This window comes from Antechinus flavipes, chromosome 1 (genome assembly GCF_016432865.1).
Source record: "Antechinus flavipes isolate AdamAnt ecotype Samford, QLD, Australia chromosome 1, AdamAnt_v2, whole genome shotgun sequence".
Taxonomy (NCBI): domain Eukaryota; kingdom Metazoa; phylum Chordata; class Mammalia; order Dasyuromorphia; family Dasyuridae; genus Antechinus; species Antechinus flavipes.
This window is the reverse complement of record NC_067398.1, coordinates 439,550,543-439,573,710: the sequence shown is the minus strand read 5'-3', so window position 1 is coordinate 439,573,710 and position 23,168 is coordinate 439,550,543. Positions and strand designations below refer to the sequence as shown.

The 23,168-nt window shown below is 34.6% G+C and overlaps 1 protein-coding gene across 2 annotated transcripts in view; it reads right to left on the bottom strand.

Moving 5' to 3' along the window:
- The window catches only part of MRPS28 (mitochondrial ribosomal protein S28), a 159,350-nt gene that overhangs the window by 768 nt on the left and 135,414 nt on the right, over nt 1-23,168 (bottom strand). The window contains exon 3 of one of the 2 annotated variants that reach the window (XM_051969995.1): nt 9,341-9,397. The exons of the other annotated variant lie outside the window; for it this stretch is intronic. Within the exon in view, the coding sequence (XP_051825955.1) occupies nt 9,341-9,397 (57 nt within the window). The remainder of the gene's footprint in view (nt 1-9,340; nt 9,398-23,168) is intronic. 2 annotated transcript variants of the gene reach the window in all.

Here is a 23,168-nt window from a genome sequence, read left to right as displayed (position 1 = left end):
CATCAGAGTTGGCTCAAAGAGAAAATAATTGACATACTTGTTTTACAGAAAATCTTCTCTCACCTCATTAAAAAGGGGGAGAGGAAAAGGAAAAGGAAAAGAGTAATAAGGGAAGGGTGCAAGAAAGGGGAAGAGAATCAAATAAGGTGGGAGGGATACTAAAGAGGGTGAGTGGCGTGATACAAATGGGGCACATAAGTTTAAAAGTGGGGAAAAGGGTTGGGGGGGGCAAGTAAAAGAAAAGCATAATCTGGGGATAATAAGATGGCAGGAAATACAGAATTAGTCATTTTAACTGTAATTGTGAATGGGATGAACTCTCCCATAAAGCGGAGGCGGATAGCAGACTGGATCAAAAATCAGAACCCTAAAATATGTTGTTTACAGGAAACACATTTAAAGCAGGGAGACACATACAGAGTAAAGGTAAAAGGTTGGAGCAGAATCTATTATGCTTCAGGTGAAGTCAAAAAAGCAGGGGTAGCCATCCTTATCTCAGATCAAGCAAAAGCAAAAATTGATCTAATTAAAAGAAATAAGGAAAGAAACTGTATCTTGCTAAAGAGTAGAATGGACAATGAAGCAATATCAATACTAAACATATATGCACCAAGTGGTATAGCATCTAATTTCCTAAAGGAGAAGTTAAGAGAGCTGCAAAAAGAAATAAACAGCAAAACTGTAATAGTGGGAGATCTCAACCTTGCACTCTCAGAATTAGATAAATCAAACCACAAAACAAATAAGAAAGAAATTAAAGAGGTAAATAGAATATTAGAAAAATTAGGTATGATCGATCTTTGGAGAAAACTGAATGGAGACAGAAAGGAATATACTTTCTTCTCAGCAGTTCATGGAACCTATACAAAAATTGACCATATATTAGGACATAAAGACCTCAAAATTAAATGCAGGAAGGCAGAAATAGTAAATGCTTCCTTTTTAGATCACAGTGCAATAAAAACTACATTCAACAAAAAGTTAGGTGTAAATAGACCAAAAAATAATTGGAAACTAAATAATCTCATCTTAAAGAATGATTGGGTGAAACAGCAAATTACAGACACAATTAATAATTTCAATTAAAATAATAACAACGATGAGACATCATACCAAAATTTGTGGGATGCAGCCAAAGCGGTAATAAGAGGAAATTTTATATACTTAGAGACTTATTTGAATAAAATAGAGAAAGAGAAGATCAATGAATTGGGCTTGCAAGTAAAAAAGAAGTATACCCAGGTCATCTTCTCCTTCTCTCTCTTTTTTGTTTTTTAAATTTCTTTCTTAGTAGCATTTTATTTTTTCTAATTTCATGTGAAGACAACTCGTCTTTGTAAGATTTTGAGTTCCAAATTTTTCTCCTTTCCTTCTCCCCTCCCCGAAATAGCAAGCAATCTAATTTAGGTTATATATTTACAGTCATGTTAAGCATATTTCCATATTAGATTGTGAAAGAAGAGACAGAAGAAAAGAGGAAAAACCACGAAAAAGAAAACAACAATAACAACAGCAACAGCATAGTGAAAACAGTATGCTCCAATCTGCATTTGATTCCATAGTTCTTTCTCTGGATGTAGTTAGCATTTTCTATCAAAAGTCTCTTGGAATTGACTTGGTCACTGCATTGCTGACAAAAGCGAAATCTGTCATAGGTGATCATTGCACAATGCTCTGTTACTGTGAATAGTGTTCTTCTGGTTCTGTTCACTTAACTCAGTATCAGTTCTTGTCTTTTAAGGTTTTTCTGAAATTGACCTACTCATCATTTCTTATAAGAATAGTACTCCATTACATTCATATATCATAACTTAGTAAGTTATTCCCCAAATTATGGACATACCCTCATTTTCCAATTCCTTGCCACCACAAAAAAAGTTCCTATACATCTTTTTGTACACGTGGATCCTTTTCCTACTCAGGTCTTCTAATTCCATAACAACTACTACTTCCACTGTATAATGATGCTTTCTTAAAGAATCTCCATGAAGCACATCCCAGGACCACTGGCTAGCAATGTTGTTTAACTATGCTGCTTCATCTTGATGTTTTAATTTTTCTGATTAAATAACTCATTTATAAACTGCATTTCTGGATGAAATGTGGCAAGGTTAGCACTGAGTGGGAGTATTTTCTTTTAAATTTAATTTATGTTTTCATTTATTTCTATTTTAAAGTCAGACTATTGATGAAAAAAAATTCAAATAGATAATTTAAAATTTACCTTCAATTCAAATGTGATTTTAAAGTAATTCTGCATATTACATAAGAATAGAAGGATTAGGAAAGTAAGGCCAAATTATGAATGTGCAAAACTGTTTATAATATACTGTTTTATTATTCAATTATAAGTCATATGGTCACTTGCTTTAATTTAAAGCCATTACATATATAATTTCACAATCTAATATGGAAATATGCTTAACATGATTGTAAACATATAACCTAAATTAGATTGCTTGCTATTTGATAAATAATTCCTTTTTAAAAAAATACTACTAAATAGAAACTGTAAAAAATCATCATATAAAATTAATTGTGAAAAGTTACTTTTATTACATAAACAAATTGTACAGCAAATTAAAACACAGATTTAGAGCTTAGAAAGTCTTTAATCTACCGCCCTCCTTGTACTGATGAAGAATGGAGGTCTATAAAGCTTAAATGACATGCCCAAAGTCACACAGATAGTTATATAGCAGAGACAGAATTTGAATCCAAGTCCTTTGACCCCAAACAGTACTCATTCTATTATGTTATACTTGGGTGGGCTGACAAAGTATAAATGTTATAAATTTCATATTCCCTGAGTGCATTATATAAAATAAAAAAATAATCAAATGACTTCAAAAACATGTTTTTAGGAGAATAACATTATACAGATAAGCATTTTAAGACAATGACATTCTTGGTCAAGGTAAAACTATATTACTTACTTAACTATTCAGGCCATGGATTTTCCTAAACAACTTAAATTATCTTAGGCTTTCTAATGGAATATAAAGATTTGGGTAATGCAACCATTAAGTGAAACTTCAAATTATTTATATTGTAGCAGAAAAGTATGGTATTTTCAGATATGTCGACTAATTAAATTAATATAATTTTAATAATCTCTTCTTAAAGAGAAAAAAGTCAAAAAGGACATAATTTCTTTGGGAAAATCTCTTACATAAGCTACTTGGGTTACAATTTTATAATCTTCCCAAAGACAAAATTAATATCACAATATGATAGAACACAGTTATGGATCTTTATTTTCCATCATTCCAGAACTCCCTCCATAAAATAGACTAATGACCCCTCTATAAATTAGTAAATAGTTTTTAATAGTAACTAACCAATAAATTAATCACTATGGTTAATAGAGTGAAACTTCCAAAGGATTCAATAAAATAGTAAAACAGGACAAGGACAAAAATTAAGCTTACAGGGATTGAGTATAAGGGAGACCTTGAGCAAAAACAGATTTTGCTCTTTGTTTTATTATATATGTTGAAAATACAAGAAAATAAGTGACTTAGTACAGAAAAAAACTTTGATCCTCTATTATTAATTGGACTTTATATTGAAATTGTTTCCATCCCCCAGAAAATTACTTTGTATATATTTTGCATTTAACTTTGTAAATTCGTGTTTCCTCCAAAAGAATATAAGCTCCTTGAGGGAAGGGGCTGTTTTTTTTTTTCAATGTCTTTGTATTTCTCATGCCAAACACAATGACTGCTAACTAATAATTTTTGAAATTACTTCAATTAAATTAGTCTTCACAAAGATTTCCTAATATATTTTTTACCATCCTCCCCTATGACCTGTTGTACCGAATTCAATGAGTAATAAAGTATATGTTAATTTAATTTGAAAAGTCTCAAGATTTATGGTAGAATTTATCTGTCTTCATCCCTTGTTAACAGATTTTAGTGCACAGAATATAATTACCCTCATGTTGTTGTTTTTTGAGCAAATATTTATCATAATTATGATCCCTTCTTGAGTCTTTTTATATTTTCCCTAGTTATCTCAAGTGTAACAAGTTCTATGGGCTTATTCTCTATGTGTAAGATCAGATTTCTTTTTATTTTTCTCAATAAAGCTTTCTGCTTTTAAAAGAGAAGCTTCCAGTTCAAAATAATATACAAGAACAGAATGAGTAAGCTATTCTCCCTATATATCTTCAAGATTTTATAGACTTTAAATAAGGACTATTCTCCTCTTCTCCTGTCTTCTTTGCAGGGAAACCATAGTACGGTTCCCCTCCACTCCCCAGTATATACTATTTTCATAATCAGATTAAATTATCCTCTGTACTTTCTCCAAATTTACTATGTCTTTTTGGATGCACAGTTAACAATGATATTCAGAGCATTTACAGAGACTACCATTTACTTTAGGGGTAGGATAAAACAACAATAAATACAACTCTGCTATTTGCTTTTTTTTCTGGAAAGGGTATAATGGTATATACTCTCCACCACAGTGACTTTCATATCAAAATACCATTCCCTAGCCATCACTCTTTCATTTGTGTAATCTCTTCTTATGTAAGTTAAGTTCCCTTATGGTTGGGACTGTTACTTATGTATTTATATCTTCAGTTCTTAGTAATATGTTTGGTAGATAGTAAGCATTTAATACATACTTTTTATTAAATAATTTATTCCTTCTATAGGGGAAAGAAGGAAGTAAGGTATTTTTTTGAATGGAGTAACTAATTAAGCCTTATCTATAGGAAATATTTGGTAGGAATTCTTCTACCCTAGGGGTACTTTGGATTTTTTCCTTTCCCCTTTTTCTCCATCAATCTGCATCAAAGCAGAAGCATTTGGAAGCACAGAAGAGTAACAAGAAGATGTGAACCAGAGATACAAAGTGAAAAAGATTAATTTCCCCTCATAAATATCATTAAACCTTGATGGGATGGGACTTAATTGTAGTAAAAGGAAAAGGATAGGTAAAAAGTCTGTATATTATATCCAAGATGATCTTTCAAGTACTGATTGTGTTTCTTCTCACATCTATCTTGGAAAGGGAGCCAGTATGCTCCTTGTTCTTGATTTCTTTCAACATCATTCTCACTAATACCATCATTCTTTCCCTCCCTGAAGTACACTCTCTCTAGATGCAACAGCAGTCTAGACCCTAGAATTAGTTATCTAATCATGCCCATTTCATTCTTCCACCTTCCTTTCTTATAGTATCCTTCTCTATTCTGCTTATAGACACATTATGGGAATTCAATACCCATACTGATGTTTTCAAGTACTATAACCTTTATAATCCTTCACTCCACCTAAGTCACACCCAAGGTCACATTCTTAATTTTTCAATCTAAAGTATTCCACCTCGCTGACAAAGATTTCTAAAACTCTCTCTCTGGCCGAAATCTCCAATACTTGTATCTTTTTTTCTGTGCCTCATTTTCTCTCAATCTATTCTTTGTCACCATGGAGATAATCATCAGACACTGAAGCCTCTTTCCTTGCCAGGCCATTTTTTCCCCTACTTGTTCCCTCAATCCCTGATCCTCCTATTTCTTCTTACAGATTACCCCCCTTCAATAAGTCTTCCCATCCTTAAAAAGCCCTTTCCTGATATGATCATACCATTTCTTTTTTTTTTCTTAAATTAAAGCTTTTTCATTTACAAAACATATGAATGGGTAGTTTTTCAACATTGACCCTTGCAAAACTTTCTGTTCCAACTTTTCCCCTCCTTCCCCTCATCCCCCTCCCTGAGATGGCAGGTAGTCCAATACATGTTAAATATGTTAAAATATATGTTACATCCAATGTATGTATACATATTTATACAGTTATCTTGATGTACAAAAAAAATCGGATCAAGAAAGGAAAAAAAACTGAGAAAGAAAACAAAATGCAAGCAAATATCAAAACAAAGAGTGAGAATGCTATGTTGTGAACCACATTCAGTTCCCACAGTCTTCTCTCTGGGTGTATATGGGTCTCCTCATCACTGAACAATTGGAACTGTTTTGAATCATCTCGTTGTTGAAGAGAGCCACATCCATCAAAATTGATGATCATATAGTCTTCTTTTTGCCATGTATAATGATCTCCTGGTTCTGCTCATTTCATTTAGCATCAGTTCATGTAAGTCTCTCCAGGCCTCTCTGAAATCATCCTGGTCATCATTTCTTACAGAACAATAATATTCTATTAACATTTAAATACCATAATTTATAAAGCCATTTTTCAACTGATAGGCATCCATCCACTTTGCAGTTTCTTGCCGCTACAAAAAGGGCTGCCACAAACATTTTTGCACATGTGGGTTCCTTTCCCTCCTTTAAGATCTCTTTGGGATATAAGCCCAATAGTAATACTGCTGGATCAAAGGGTGTTATGCACAGTTTGAGAACTTTTGAGCATAGTTCCAAATTGCTCTCCAAAATGGTTGGATTCGTTCACAACTCCACCAACAATGTATCAGTGTCCCAATTTTCCCACATCCCCTCCAACATTTGTCATTATCTTTTCCTGTCATCTTAGCTAATCTGAGAATATGTAGTGAGCATAATATTTCTTTTAAGTTATTGTCATATAACTTAAGCTAACATCCTTCTTTTTCACAGTCAAACTCCTAGAAAAAACTGTCTATATGTGTTGTTTACACTTTTTTTTTTTAATCAGCCACTTCTCAATTCTTTGTAATTCAGTCTCTGAACTCATTACTTAACTTTTTCCAAATGGAAGATCCAAAGGCTTTTCTCTGTCCTCAAATTTCTTGACCCTTCTGAAACTGCTAACACTGTGGACCACTCTCTCCTGAGTTTTTCTGACACTACTCTCTTTTGCTTCTTTTTCCAATCAGTCTGATCATTTCTTTTCAGACTCTTCTGCTGTATCAATATCCATACATTGCCATCTAATTATGGGGATACCCCAAGGTTTTTCCTAAGCCTTCTCTTTTATCTCTACATTTTCTCACTTGGTGACCTTATTACCTCCCATGATTTTTTGGTTTGCTTTTGTTTCAACATCATTTACTTCTGTAGAATACAGAATTTAAAACCCCAATGAACTGAATTTCTATGCCATCTTTTTGGTCTTCAGCATCTTAGCAAAACAGCTAAACTGCCAAGTCTACCAAGGAGGGGTGTGGGTGTGTGTGTGTGTGTGTGTGTGTGTGTGTGTGTGTGTGAGACAGACAAAGACACCCAGAGCCAAGACTTATGGAAAATATTACACAGATCAAAACCTTGATAATGAGATACTATGTAAAAAACCAAAATCAAACCAAAACTACAGCTTTGAAAAAAGAATTAAAAATGAATCAAAATGTTTAGTTCATTATGTCTTTGACATTTATCAGTGGGTGAAAATTTAAGACATTCCTCATTAAAAGCACTTTGTGAGTAGTAATAAAATATGTCTTTGAATTTAATTTAGCCCCAAAGAGATCTAATTTCTTTTCTTACATTCAGCTTCTGACTGGTACAATCTAATTGAGGTAGTTATGAGGAAAAAATAATTGTCATTTTAATATAAATATTTAGAATATGAAAACACAATTAATATGCTTTTTGTAATAACCCTTGGTGAATGTGAAATAAGAAAAGGTATATCCTTGTCTGGCATGTTGGAGACATGAAGACAAAATCCAAAAAAAGTCTTAGCTCTCAAGTAGCTTATATTTTACTTAAGGGTAGAGTGGGAATATAACATGAAAACAGGCAAATAAACAAAAAATTAGTTTTACAAGGTTGAGAGCTTGTCAAAGTAGGTGTTACCAGTTGTCACCTGAGTTGAATCTTGAAATAAGCTAAGGATTGTAAGAGGAAGAAGTGTTGTGGACCTGTATCATACATAAAGGAGATAGTTCTTGCAAAGACATGGAGACAAGAGACAAGAAATTAGTCTGAATTGGCTGGAATATAGAATGCATCAAAGTGAGTACTATTGAATTAATCTGCAAAAGAGGCTGAAGTCAAACAGTGCCAAACTTTAAAAGCCAAGCTGAGAAGTTTGTATTTTATCCTAGAGGCCAAAGAGGAGAGAAAAATAAAAAAGCTTCCACCTTTATCCTCCATAAGATCTTCCTCAAAAAGACAAGCTTCAAGGAACTTGTAACCACTGCCCTTAAAGCTTTCAAAGATCTTGATTCCAATTTCTTACAAATTTTATTTTCCTGTATTTCCCCTTTCAGCCTGGGCTGTTTTAAAGTGATATTCTAAGAATTAGGATTTGTGAAAGCTGATTTCTTTATCCCTAGGCTCTGGGTTTGCATCTGAGGGTCCTTCTCTGGAAGCCTTGTGATTCTGAATTTATGATCTAGATTGCCATGATTGCATTCCATGACCCTAGTATTTCCATACTACTACTAATAAAGAGATTCCATGCTTTTCTGAACTTTTGGTTTACTGGTCAATCCTACCACCATTTTCTTTTCTTTCTTGATAGAAATTTATTTAAAACTATGTGCACGACAAAAGTAGAAGATAAAGAGGCAACAATAGAATTTAATCATCATTTAATACCTCTGGTTTCAGGTTTTATGAACTGTAAAATGAGGGTATTAGACAAAACTTGTTTAGTGGAAAAAGCATTGAATTCATGGTTAAAATTTAAATGCTGATGACCTCCTAATTCTTTTGAAAATTTGGGGAAATTACTGCATGTCTCTATGCTTAAGTTTCCTCAATATAAATTTAGCGAGTTAAACCAGTTCATCTCTAGGGTCCTTTTAGTTTTAAATATTAATATAAATATTTAAAATATGAAAACAAAATTAATATACTTCTTGAAATAACCCCTGGAAAATGTGAAATAAGAAAAGGCATATATTCTTGTCCGAGATGTTGGAGACATGAAGACAAAATCCCCAAACAATCTCAGGTCTATAACTAGATGAGTTCTAAATTGAAAATTTCATGCTTTTGTAGTTTTATTTGATTCTCCTTTGTCTATCTATGTTACACAGAAGACACATAAACATAAAATAATTTTTAAAAATTGGATTGCAACACACACACACAATTTGATAAATTTTATACTTGAAATTTGCCAATGTGTCATTAAAAGGAAACCTTTCTCCTCATCTCATGTATGCAATATAAAAGAGAAATTGACTTGGTGTTAGGGAACTGTCCTAACAATTAAGAGTGATCCAAAAAATGGAACAGGTTGCCTCAGAAGAGAGTAGATTCCTCCTACTTGGAGGTCTTTGAGCAGAGGGTAGGGGACCATTATTGGGTATTAGTTTGGGCTAGATTTCTTTCCAATTCAAAATTTTTTTGATTCTGCAACTCAATGTAGTTCCAATGAGCCTTCGGAGTAGAGGGTGTATGCTAAAATAGAAGTACAATGAGCAAATCACTTACCTTTTCTGGATCATATGAATCCCAAATAAATATATAACAGTGCCAATTTTCTGCAAACTCAATAGGAAAGAAAAGGAAAATGAGTGAATTTTATCCAGCAAAAGATACGGAGTGAGAGAAGACTATTTTAAGAGTCCAGACATGGCCAACTAAAGACATATCAACCATGTTTTTCTTTTCATAGTCTAGAATAAAGTTCTACAAAATAGAGTAAATACTTTAGCAATGATATAAAACATGTTTTGTTAAAATATCTTCATTCAGATGATAAGATCTTAAAGAATCAAATCATCTAAAGAAATTTTTTGCAGGCAGAGAAGGAGTGTTAGAAATGCTTTGATACTTTTGTGGGTTTTGGTGCTACCACATGTAAGTACACCTTCTTTTGAAAATGGAATTAGAGGGAGGAGGACAAGGGATGCTTCTTTAATCTGTTGCCAGAAATGACAACAAATCAGCAAATGTTAAGTCCCAACTATAAATATTGGGTCAAGGGTTTCAAATAAGCATTAAAGTTAAAATAAGATCTTAGAGCTGGAAAGGGCTTTGGGGTCATTCTGTTTGCCCCCTTCATTTTGTGGATGAGAAAAGTGAGGACCTGAAAGTTAAGTGATTTGGCCCAAGTCAAATGTAGGAAATGACAGTGCCATCATTTGAAATCAGCCCACTGATTTCAAATACACAGGCTTTTCTTTATACTATATTGTCACAGGGGTGGCTTCTTCCACAAAATAGGAAAAAAGGAATACAAGATAAGTGGAAAGGGAACAAAAAATTTTAAACTGCTGTAATAATTCAGAGGACTGACAATTACTTTCAGCTGGGATAGTTGGGAAAGTATTTGGAGAGAAAGTGGATATTCAGGATTTCAACAGGCATAAGGGAAAGGAAAAGCATTTGAATGGGGATAGGAGTTTGGCACAGTGCCAAGAATAAGCCAACTGGGCAGAAGCAAAGATTCATAGAAAGAAATAGTAAGAGATAAAGCTGGAAAAGGTAGAGTGGAAACCAACTGTGAAATGCCTTAAAAACAAGGCTAAAGACTTGGAACTTTCCAATGACATCTAAAGGATTACCTAAATAAGAAAAGCTTTTAATTTCAGAGTTTTGAAATGCTTATTACTTGTTTAAAATCAGTCATTTTTTTTATCTTTTGCAAAATTAAAATCTTTACTCTTGATATCTATTAAAATATAAAATATAATCAAAATAGACATTTCATTTAAGTTTGTAGTCTATATACTTCTTTTATGGATAGATTCTTTTTGGAATTTCATAATATTATTTTCCATCATCTTATAAAAAACTTTAAGGTAAAGAGAAATCTCAGCATTTTAATTCTTTACAGAAATAGGAAATTATTATTTTTAGTAAAAACAAGAAATATGCCTGGGGGGAGGGGGGAATCATTTAAAGTTTAGATGGAATAAAACAACAAAATAAAATCCTCTAAAGAAGAATTTTCTTTAATGGATGCTTTTAGCATTATACTGGAGCAATGAAGGTCAGTTATTAAATTAGGACTTGATTTAAAAAGGCATAATATTTTCAGAAAGAAGGAGATTATTCAGCCCTTCCTGAAGTTTTCTCAACCTGTTATAGATAGCTATAAAAACTACCCACTTCGCCACTGATTAAGTTTCTCCTGGAACTCATTTTGTGGAGAGGTTCAGGTCATTCTTTACTGCCCTCCTGGACTTTTTCTGGTCTCTGAATTTCAAAACCATGTGGCCATTCCTGGTCCTTTTTCATTCATCTCCCTTTTCAGCTCCCTAGACTGTGCTATCTTTCCCCACTAAAGCTCCTTGAGGATAAAGACTATCTTTGCTTGGATTTGTATTCCCAGGACTTAGCACTATGTCTGATACATGGTTATTCTCTTTCTTCCTACTGATCTGACAGCATCTGATTGACTATGCAGGAATGTTTAGTCATTAAAGAACCAAAGAGCTCAAAATGGAGAAATAGTAAAGGTTTAGCAAAAAGTTGAGTTGAATTATAAAATAAAGTATCTTCTAAAATTATCAAAGTAGCTATAGAAACGAAACTTTACAGGAAGAATATAGCATAAAGAAGGCTGAAGGAAAACTCTCTGGGTCTACTACAAATTTATGTTACACAACTTCAACAGAGTCCTCACTGCTGCTAAGAATCCAACTATATACTCCCTTATAAACTCATCTGCTCACTCTCCACAGCAGGTTTTCCAAACTTTTCATCCTTCCTCAAATCTCCCACGGATTCCCCTTGCCCCTACTTTTTTTCAGTAAAGAATCTTGCCACATATTTTACAGAAAAAAATTGAGGCTATTTATTGTGAATTCCCTCTTTCCCCGTCTTTCTCATTTCCTTTCATTCAGATGCCTTCGTCCCTGTCTCACAAGATAAAAGGCCTTATTCCTTACGAAGACTAACCCTTCAACTTGATCAAGTAATCCCATTCTATCCTGTTTCCTCCCATAGACTGAAAATAAATGAAATGAAATGAAAAAAATGCTCTAAATCACTATTAATTAGAGAAATGCAAATTAAGATGACTCTGAAGTATCACTTCACATAGTGATAAATGTTAGAAGGGATATGGAAAAGAAAGACATTAATACATTGGTGGAATTGTGAGATGATCCAACCATTCTGGAGAACAATTTGGAAATATACTCAAAGCCCATACCAAAGGGCTATGAAGCTATGCATACCCTTTGATCCAGCAATGTCTATATTAGGTCTTATTCCAAAGAAAAACTAAATAAGGAAAAGGGACTCATATGAGCAAAAATATATGTAGCAGCTTTTTGTAGTATCATGGAACTGGAAATTGAGTGGATAACTAGCAGTTGAGGACTGGCTGAATAAATTATGGTACATGAAGATAATGGATTATTATTGTTCTATAAGAAAAGATCAGCAGGATGATTTCAGAAAGGCCTGAAAAGACCTACATGAACTGATGATAAGTAAAATGAGAAGAACCAGGAGAACACTGTACATAATAACAGCAAGATTATGTGATGATCAGCTGTGATGGACATGGCACTTCTTAACAATGTGATGATTCAAGGCAATTTCAAAAGACAGGATGGAAAATACCAATCACATCCAGAGAGGACTATGGAGACTGAATATGGATCAAAGCATTATTTTCACCTTTTTGTGGGTTTTGGGGTCTAATTTTTCTTGCACAACATGACAAATATGGAAATATGTTTAAAAGGATTGCACATCAGATTCTTTGCTAACTTGGGAAGGGGAAAAATTTTAGAACATAAAGTTTTACAAAAATTAATGCTGAAAACTATCCTTTTACATATTTGGAAAATAAAATACTATTGAGGAAAAAAAAAAGTGAAAGAGTGGGGAAGACTGAGAGGGTAGTCTGTTTCACTTATTTTCAATCTTTCCTGATACTGGCTCATTTCCTACAGTTTATAAATATGCTCTCCCATCTTGAAAAAACCCTCGTTTGATCCTTTTATCCCTAATAATTATTGTCCTATATCCCATTTGCTTTCTGTAGCTAAACCCTTGAAAATATACCTCCAATATGTACCTCCACTTTCTCTTTTCTCATTCTCTTAGTAATCCCTTATAACAATTTGCCTTTGGACCTTACTGTTCTACCCAAAGTGATCTTTCTAAAGTTACTTCAAACCAAAGGCATATTTCAAGATTTTGTCCTGGGCCCTTTTCCCCCTCTACATATTTCACTTGGTGAACTCATCAGCTCTCATGGATTTAGTTATCTCTATGCTAAAGAATCTCAGATCTATCCATCCCATCCCCATCTCTGCACTGATCTCCACTCTCACATTTCCAACTGCCTTTCAGACATCTTAACCTGGTGGACATCTTAAAATTGATAAGTCCAAAATGGAACTCATTATCTTTTCCTCTAAACCTTCCCCAAATCCCTGAGGCCCTCAACTAGAAATCATCCTGAATTCTTCATTAACTCTCATACCTCTGCCCCCCATCTAAGCTGTTGCCAAAGCCTGTTGATTTCACATGGGCAACATTTCTCAAATACTCTCCTCCCCATCTCTCCTTGGAGACGACCACTCTGGTGCTGGACCCATCACATCATACTGGAATCCTGCATAGGCCTGCTGGTGGGGCTGCCTTCCTCAGGTCTCCCCCTACTCCAATTCATTCCCTATTCATCCACTAAAGTAATTTTCCTAAAATGCAGGTCTAATTACACCATCCCCATTCCTAGCACCATCCCCCAAGTAAACTCTAGTGCTTTCCTATTGCTTCCAGGAACAAATACAAAAAGCTATTTGGCATTTAAAGTCACTTGTAACCCAGTCCCCTCCTACTTTTCCAGTTTTCTTATACCTTAGTCCTCTGTCGCTGTCCCATTAACTAACCCCTGGTCATTTTCCCTGACTGTCTGCCATGCCTGGAACAGTTACCCTTCTCTGTTCTGACTATTGATTTGCCTGGTTTCTTTTCATTTAAAAACCTACCTTCTGATGCTAAGTGAAATGAGCAGAACCAGGAGATCATTATATACTTCAACAACGATACTGTTTGAGGATGTATTATGATGGAAGTGGATCTCTTCGATAAAGAGAGCTAACTCAGTTTCAATTGATCAAGGATGGACAGAAGCAGCTACACCCAAAGAAAGAACATTGGGAAATGAATATAAACTGCTTGCATTTGTGTTTTTCTTCCCAGGTTATTTCTACCTTCTGAATTCAATTCTCCCTGTGCAACAAGAAAACTGTTCGGTTCTGCACACATATATTGTATCTAGGAGATACTGTAACCCATTCAACATGTAAAGGACTGCTTGCCATCTGGGGGAGGGGGTGGAGGGAGGGAGGGAGGGGAAAAATCGGAACAGAAGTGAATGCAAGGGATAATGCTGTAAAAAATTACCCTGGCATGGGTTCTATCAATAAAAAGTTATTAAAAAAAAAAAAAAAAACAACCCTACCTTCTACAGGAAGCTTTCCCTTTGTTGTTGAATTATTTCTGTGGTATCGGACTCTGTGACCCCACTTTGGGATTTTCTTGGCAAAAATACCAGGTTGGTTTGCTATTCCTGCTTTAGCTCAATTTACAGATGATGAACTGGGATAAACAGGGTGAAATGACTTGTTCAGACTCATACAATTAATAGATTGATTTGGATTCATAAAGATTAATTTTCCTCATTTACAATTCTAGTGTTCTCTCAAACTATGCCACTTAGTTGCCCTTCTCTAAACCCCTATAAATTCCAGGTTTGTTTGCATATTGTCTCCCCCATTAGATTGCAAGCTTCTTGGTGGTAGGGAGTGGGTTTGGTAACCAGAGCCCTTAGCCTAATATGAATTTAATAAATGCTTTTAATGGATTGGGAACTGGGTTATGGGTGGCATACTATTATATTTTGGCTAAATCTGATCTACTACCCGTTTCTATAGGGTTTGTAAAATAAGAATTGTTTTTTTACATTTTAAAATATAACAAAAGGCATATATAGATCACTTTTTTTTTTCCTTTTCTTTTTTTTTTGGCTGAGGCAATGGTGGTTAGGTGACTTGCCCAGGGTCACACAGCCAGGAAGTATTAAGTGTCTGAGTCCAGATTTGAACTTAGGTCTTCTTGACTTCAGGGCTAGTGTTCTATCCACTGCATCATCTAGCTGCCCCTTACGGGCAGCTCATGGATTTGCCAAACCTTGAACTAGACTATACAAACATATTGTTAGTCTACTGGAATTTTTCCATTGTTAATGGTTGTTTAACTCACTTAGAACATACAGCTAATGAAGGTAAGCTTATAGGTTTGATCTTTGCATGAGCTAGTTTTATTGTGTGTTCTGCCCTTGTGATCCTTGATAAGGAATTTGCAAATGTCTACTGTTATTCAAAAGAAAAACTTGGTATCCCTTTCTACATAAATATGTCATCATAACTAGGAAGGAAACATTCACAGCATACACACACACACACACACACACACACACACACACACACAGAGATGTGTGTGTATTTAAACAATAGCTTTTTATTTTCAAAATATATATAAAGAGTTTCCAACACTCACCCTTGCAAAACCTTGTGTTCCCAATTTTTTCTCCTTCCCTTTCTCCTATCTCCTTTCCTAGATAGCAAGTAATCCAATATTTGTTAAACATGTACAATTCTTCTCTACATATTTCCACAATTATCATGCTGCACAAGAAAAATCAGGTCAAAAAGGAAAAAAAATAAGAAAAAAGCAGCAAGCAAACAACAACAAAAAAGGGGGAAACACCACGTTATAACCCATACTCAGTTCCCATAGTGCTCCCTTTGGGTGCAGATGGCTCTCTTCATCACAAGTATACTGAAATTGGTCTGAATCACCTCATTGTTGAAAAGAGCCATGTCCATCAGAATTGATCATTGAATAATCTTGTTGTCACAGCATGCATCTTATAAATTATAAGGTACTAAGACTTTGTGAATATTTCCATATAGTTTATGAAACTTTTTATATTTAAAATTATATACCACCACATTTTTAACAGCAAAAGAAAACAAAGCCAAAAGTAGTTCGAAAGTTAAGATTCAGAAACAGATATAGAATAAGTGCATTTTAAAATTTACCTTTTTTTTTTTTTGGTTTTATTTTATTAAAAACCAAAACATTCTATTGTCGATGTAGTTTTTATTTGATTATTTTTATGTTAAAGTTATTAAGTCTACTATGAAAAATAATATCATACCAAAGATTCATTTATTTTTAATGTAAGTTCTTCAAAATGGAAAATAAGCTCATTCTGTTACTATTTGTTTTAAAAGTATTTTATATATACATGTGTGTGCATGTCTAGGTGTGTATTATACATATGTGTATTTATAACACTTTATTATGCTAGTCATGTTCTTTATCATTCTTTTTCCTATTATTCATTTTGAACCTTCTCTTATAACATACACTTTTATACATGTATCTGTACACACAAACACACACACATATATACATATATCCTTTTAAAACTCTGAACTTGGGGAAATAGGAATGAATGATAGCTAAATCTCCATGATTTATGTAAGACACTTGCTGTCACTGTTACTGTAGTAAAATGAGGCAATCTACCACTTTTCTCCTCTTGACAACATCAGTTTAGATCCAATGCTGTTCTGGAGGTGCTATCAGATTATAGACTCAAGCAAAGCATCGGTGTGGATACCACATTAAATCCAGATCAACTACTAAATGTTTCTGGACTTTCCAAACACTCCTTAAATTCATCCCTCAGGGATACACCAAAAAATGATTTGTGTTACATCAACTCTATGCCTTATCTCTATTATCATACTGAATAATCCTGGTGTCAACAGTAAAGTATCAATTTTAATTTTAATTCTTCCTTTAATATTTCATCATGGCATGGAGATCATCTAGGGCTCTTGACAGTTGTCATGGAGCACAAGCTCTACTAAGGGGATTCATTATGTCTGTTGTTCAAAAATCAATTTAAGCAAATTTGAAAAATTCATACTCAATTCATGAAAATCATTTAGTAGGAGGCAGAGGGGTTGTGATCTGTATTGGTGAAGTATAACTCATGTTATACATACAGGCACACACACATACATGAGGATTCACAGGTTCATAGTATTAGAACTAGCAGAAACCATAAAGATGACTTGATGACATCACAGAATTACAGGAATAGTATACAGGAATAAAAATACTTTTAAAATATTTACTCCTTCCCGAAAGTGACAAGCCATCTCCTAAATACATTAAAACATGAAAATGAGGAAACCAGGAATGATCAATTATTTTAGGTTTATAAAAAGATTGTCCCAATTTGTGTTCTTTCTGCTCATCTGCCCTCTGACTGAACTACTGCCAAGTACAATCTTATATGAATGGCTCAGTGAGAGAATTGTTCATAAAATTATGGGGGAAACGCATTATTTGGGAATTCTAAGCAAATGAAAATGGCATTTGCTGCATAGTAAGGTAATTAAAAAATTAACTTAGCATCTAAAATAACCAGCTCCCCTACTTTAAACAAATAGAATTATTTTCCATATAAATTATTAAAGCAATGCTTCTGTTTCTTCCCCAATACTCCATCCTCACCAAATAAGGTTCCTAATCTGTTTTTCCTCTTCTGATTAGATAAGTGACACTTTTTAAGTGTGTGTCATCATTTATGGTTATCTTCCTTGATTTTTTTTGGGAAATTTTTATTAAACAACATTAAACTGTATCATAGCATACACATAGCTAGGCATTGTAATATATTTAAGAGATAGAGGAAAAGGGAAGAGAATAAGCATTTATGTAGTGCCTGCTGTGTGCTAGGCACTGTGGTAAATGCTTTTTACAGATATTATCTCATTTGATTTTCAAAATGGAGGAAAGTGTTCTTATAGTTGAGGAAATTGAAAAAGAATAATTTGCTCAGGGTTGGGCACAGTTGAGGCTAAACTGAACTCAAGTCTTCTTCTAACTCCAGATTCTGCACTCTATCTACTGCTCTCCCATCTATCTCTTCCCTCTGACTGAAAATTCTTATTCTACTACTTCTGCTCATCCTATTCCCTTACTCCTTAAAAAACTTACTCTTCCTACTCCTTGAGAATATGAATTATTTTACTCTTTGTATTTCTATACTCAGTACCTAGGACAGTACTTGGAACGTAATAAGATGCTGAGCCAGTGTTGTTGATTAATCAATTCAACCTCATCTCACTCTTTCAATGTTTCCTATTCTCCTAATTCATCTGCTCCTTTTTGCTTCTTTGCCTGTGTAATGCTGGAGAAGTTGAAGCAAGATAGAGATTAGAGAGTTTTTAAAAATTTATTTGAAAGGGAGAGATTTACTGGGACCAAATAGATCCATGGTTTGGTCCCAGGGCTGAATGAGACTATCATCTCCAAAAATCCAGCAGCCAATGTGAGTTCTCAATGACATATATATGCACGTGGCTCCAAGCTACCAGGGAGCAGACTGAGGCAGGGGCGGAATCAGAGCACTGAGAGCAGAAACAGACTAAAAGTCCGGTTCTAATAGGGTGGGGGGAGGCACTGGACATTCTTATAAGTTGGGATCAAGAAGAACATGACAGAATGGGGAGGAAGCACCAGATATTCTGATAAGTAGGGAAGGTGTGGGGCCATGATGTCTTAGATAGAAGGCCTTTCTCCTTATCTGGATCATGATAATTAGGAGGGAGGGATAGTATTGCAGGATTGAGCAGAACAATTAAGAATTGAGGCAGAGCAATTCAGGGAAAAGGAGGCAGGACAATTTAAGGAAACTGAGTCAGGAAAATGAAAGGGAACTGTGGCACAATAGCATCCACAATCAGATAAACTTTATGAACAGTTGTTTCAATGAAATATTCCCTTGATATATGAACCTTGATAATCTTTAATCCTGGGTAATACCCACAACTGCCTTCTACGCTTCTAGGCTGCCAAATCATGAAATCTATCTTAAGACTCAATTTGTCAGCCAATAAACATTTATTAAGCTCCTATTATGTGTTTAAAAAAAAAAAAGTTGTTCCAACCTCAAGAAGCTTTATCTTAACAGTAGAAAAAAAGATGAAACAACGTTATATGAACAAAATATATCCAAGATAAATTGGAAATAATCAATAAAATTGATTTGCCATAAAAGGGGATTGAGAAAGGCTTCTTGTAGAAGGTAGAATGTTACCTAGGAAACCAGGAGGCAGAGACAAGGAAAGAGATAGCACTCCAAGATTGGGGAACAGGCAGTGAAAATGGAGTATCTTGTGCAAGCAACAGTTGGGAAGTCAGACTCACTGGATCAAAGATTGTAAAGAGGGAAGAGAGGTATGAGAAGACTAGAAAGCTTGTAGTGAGGGAGGAGAGTAGATTATGAAGGGCTTTGAATACTAAATACAAGAATTTATATTTTATCCTGGAGGGAGTTAACCACTGGATATTACTGAATGAGAGTTAAAGTGGTATGAGCTGTGCTTTAAGATCACTTTGGCAGTTGAATGAAGGATGAGCTAGAGTGGGAAGAGATCTGTGGAAGACAGATCAATAAATAGGCTACTGCCATAGTGTAGGCATGAGTTGATGAGAGCCTGCATGAAGTTAGTGACAGTATCATTGGAGCTGGTGGAATAATTTTTCTTTCTTTTCCTGGCAGATAAGGCAGGCAGACATTAGCAGAGAGAGGAAACAGGATGGAAAGGCCTCTGTTGTCTGAAAGCAAAAAGAAGCCAGCCTAGGAGATAGTTGCTTGATGGAATAGTATCTCTCTCTGATCCCCTGCAGGCAAGAAGCCTGCCAGGAGACCAGCATGTCCTCTATTTCCCTGCAAGCTGGAACAGATCAGCCAATGACCTAAACTGACATGTTGGGATGGCATCTGTGCCTCTGATTGCCAAACACCGCCATTTTCTTTAATATGTTTGAGTTTCCTCTCCATCCTGTTCTTCCTTCAGTTTGTCCTTTCAAACATGTATAGATCATTCTCATAAGAATTTTTTGGAGAGAAGCAGTAGCCCCAATTCTTTACCCACACAGTGTTAAGAACCATGCCTAGGTGAAGGGGCAGGTCAATTCTCTGAGAGCCTCCATAGCTGTGAAACATAAACTTGAAGGGGTTGCAAAGCAGCCTTAGCAGATGTTCTTTGTGGATTGGGAATGAAATAAACTGGAGGCAAGAGGGAAGAGGAGAGAGATCAGAACAGGCATTTTTCATAAGTCTCTCATCAGTGTCCTGGGTTGGCCCTTTGATGTGTTGGCTCATTTAATTACCCTAACTAAAAAAGTCTTACCAGGTCTCTTCTCCCTTCCCTTCCCTGCAGGACACTGTCAGCAGGTTCCCTCTGGGCTAAAGGGTCTTATACCTTACCCAGAGTTTCCCCACTATCTGCTGCCCTCTATAATCCATTTATTTCCTATTATAGATTTCTAGACACCTCCTCACCTAAGTTTCATCTTTCAATGTCATGACTGAAATCTTTCATAATATTTAGTTTTACAGTTTTATTTGGGCTTTACAGATGGATAAATTGAGGCTCAGAGAGATGGAATGGTCTGCCCACAAGATCTATTTGGGGAAATGAATATATTCTTAGAGAATTAGGCTCTTCAGGAGAGGAGACCAATAAGGGACACTGATGCAGTGGTTTTTCCTCTCCCTTCCTGAAGGCCAAGATAAGAGTGTTAGGAAGAGAATCTCTTAGGTAGGCCTCTACCTGGATGCAAGGGACAGAGCTACTATTCCATTCTGCTCTTCCTAACACTCTTATCTTGGCCTTCAGGAAGGGAGAAAAGTAACGAATGAAAAGTTTTGCTTTACATTTAAGTGCATCCCTCATAACAACTACTATAAACATTTCACTTTCTCCTTAACTCCACCTTAACCTCCTCACACAGTACTTGAAAATACAAAAATTTCTTATTATCTTCATCAACTGTTCCACTCTGCCCTCAAATATCCTTTCTATCTAAAAGAATTTGTCAATTGTCTGTCTTACTCAAACTACTGTCTGTCAAATTACTTCCTTCTGTTCACAGTGAAACTTTTCAAAACAATGTCTTCTCACTGCTTTATCACACCTTCTCTCTATCCAATTTGGCTTTTTCTCCAATGCTCGATTGAAGTTTTTTTTCTAGTAACTAATGACATCCTAACCATCTTGCAAGTTATATGTTTTACCTCCTCAATTGAGGATTTCCCATTTTCCTCTCAGTCAGAAATGATCACTAACTAACGCTAAGCTCTAAAGCACTTACCACACTCTACTCTGTGTGATAGTTTTTTGTGTACGTTAAAAAACAAAACAAAACAAAATACTTCTGATAGGTCGTAGGTTCCTTGTGGACAGGAATGAAGGCTTATTCATCTTTAGAGACTTTACCAATTAGCACGGCAGGTGCTCTATTGAAGTAAGTTGAATGGATGGAATAAGAGACAGCATGGTGTAGTGAAAGGACACTGACCCAGAGTTATAATACCTGAATTTGAGTCTAGGTTGTTACTTATTAGCTGTATGGTTTGGGATGAGTCATTTATCTTTGTCTAGCTACAATTTCCTATCTCCTAAATGGTTATAATTATAATCTTGTGAGGAAGATCAGTTATCAAGTATAGAATGAAAAACAGCACCAAATACAGAACTAGAAGATTTGGCTCTGAATCCTACCTTTGATGCTTTAGTATCTGTATGAGCCTTAGCAGGTCATTGTTCTATCTATATTAGGTTCCTCATTTGTGAAATGAGAGGATTGGACAAGATGATCTCTATGGAAATATCTAGTTTTTAATTCTATGATGCTAAGAACAAATGACATAATTATGTGAAAATACTATAAGGCAATATACAACAAAATATTATTCTTAATATTTTTTGATTAGTATAATAATATTATAGTATTAAAATAATGAGGTCTTTCTATAATTAATCAGACTTGTTTTATTTTATTTTATTTATTTTAAAAACTGATGCTAAAGCCTATCTTTGGATTCTTTGGAAGACCACAATTGTCTTGTATACACATTACATACACATTATAACAGTACTTATCAAAAGTACTAGCATTTTACTAGAATACCAAATAGCAGTATAAGAAACTGCTCCGGATTCCCCAGGGGCACTTGAGGTCCCAGAAAAGTAATGAATGAAGAGTTTAGGCAAACATTACCCCCAGAAGGTTACAAGTATGGTTCCAGCTGTGATTGAAAGAAACAAAGGCTTCTTGGTAGTCTAAGAACCTATTCAGGGAGGCAGGCAGTGAATAGGGAAAAAAGGCTTAAGAACTCTGGGGGTATTCAGGGTGCTGTAGGCCAGCAGGATGAAGAAAATAAACAGAACTGAACATGATAAAAAAAAAAAATTTACTCTTTTTGTTTGGGGGATAGCAAAGGATTCTAGATCTGTCTCTTTTACCGCTTATATCCTTTGGTTTAAATTTTCCAATGGTGGGGAGACCACGCTTCCTCTCACCTATCTATGAATATATAAAGTGCTATATAAATGCTACCTATACATCTGCAAAAGCATTACATTTTTTTCTTCTAAACTTTAAATCAAAAACACTAGTCAGAGCCTAATTAAAAGATCAAGAAAACTAATATTAAACAAACATCACTACTAGAGCCAATATTTATTTTCTCATGATATAAAATTGTATGTGTGTGTAATTTATATATGTGAGAAAGAAAGGCCAATCTTAGAAAAGTATATTCAACAAAACAAGCATTTATTAAACACTTATTCTGTGCAACTCATTGTATGTGTAGTAGTTGCTGGAGCATAAAATCTGTCTTTTACAATTGAATAGTAAGAGTTAGCTCTAGCAATGGTGTGCTGTGGTTCAGGTTTTTTTTTTTTTTTTATTATTTATCTTTATGCAGTCTTCCATCTCCTGCTTTTTTTCAGTAACTTCTTATACTGTCTTTCAACTCTTCATGATCCCATACTTAGCCTGCAACTGAAGTCTCTCATCTTAGTACACAAAAATGACAATTAAGCTCAAGAATTAAATGTTATTTTCTCCTCTGTGGATTACAGAGGAAAACATTAAGATGCACCAAGGTAAAGCCCCTTCCTTAAGGCCACAAAGTTGACTTTTTTCTCCACAGAGGGTTCTAAGATTTCCCTTATAAAGTTTTTGTCAGTGGACTATTTCACTAAATATAGTGACTAGAAGTTGTAAGAATTTATGACTTTAATATATTTATACAACGTCTTTTCTTTTTAGAAATAAAAGTAAATTATCTTGTTGGCTTCCATATTTTTTTTAAAAACTACTCTTTATTAAACCTGCAATCACTTTATTTCAAATATAACAAATAATGAACAAAACAAAACCCCAAAATTTTAAGTAATGCTGT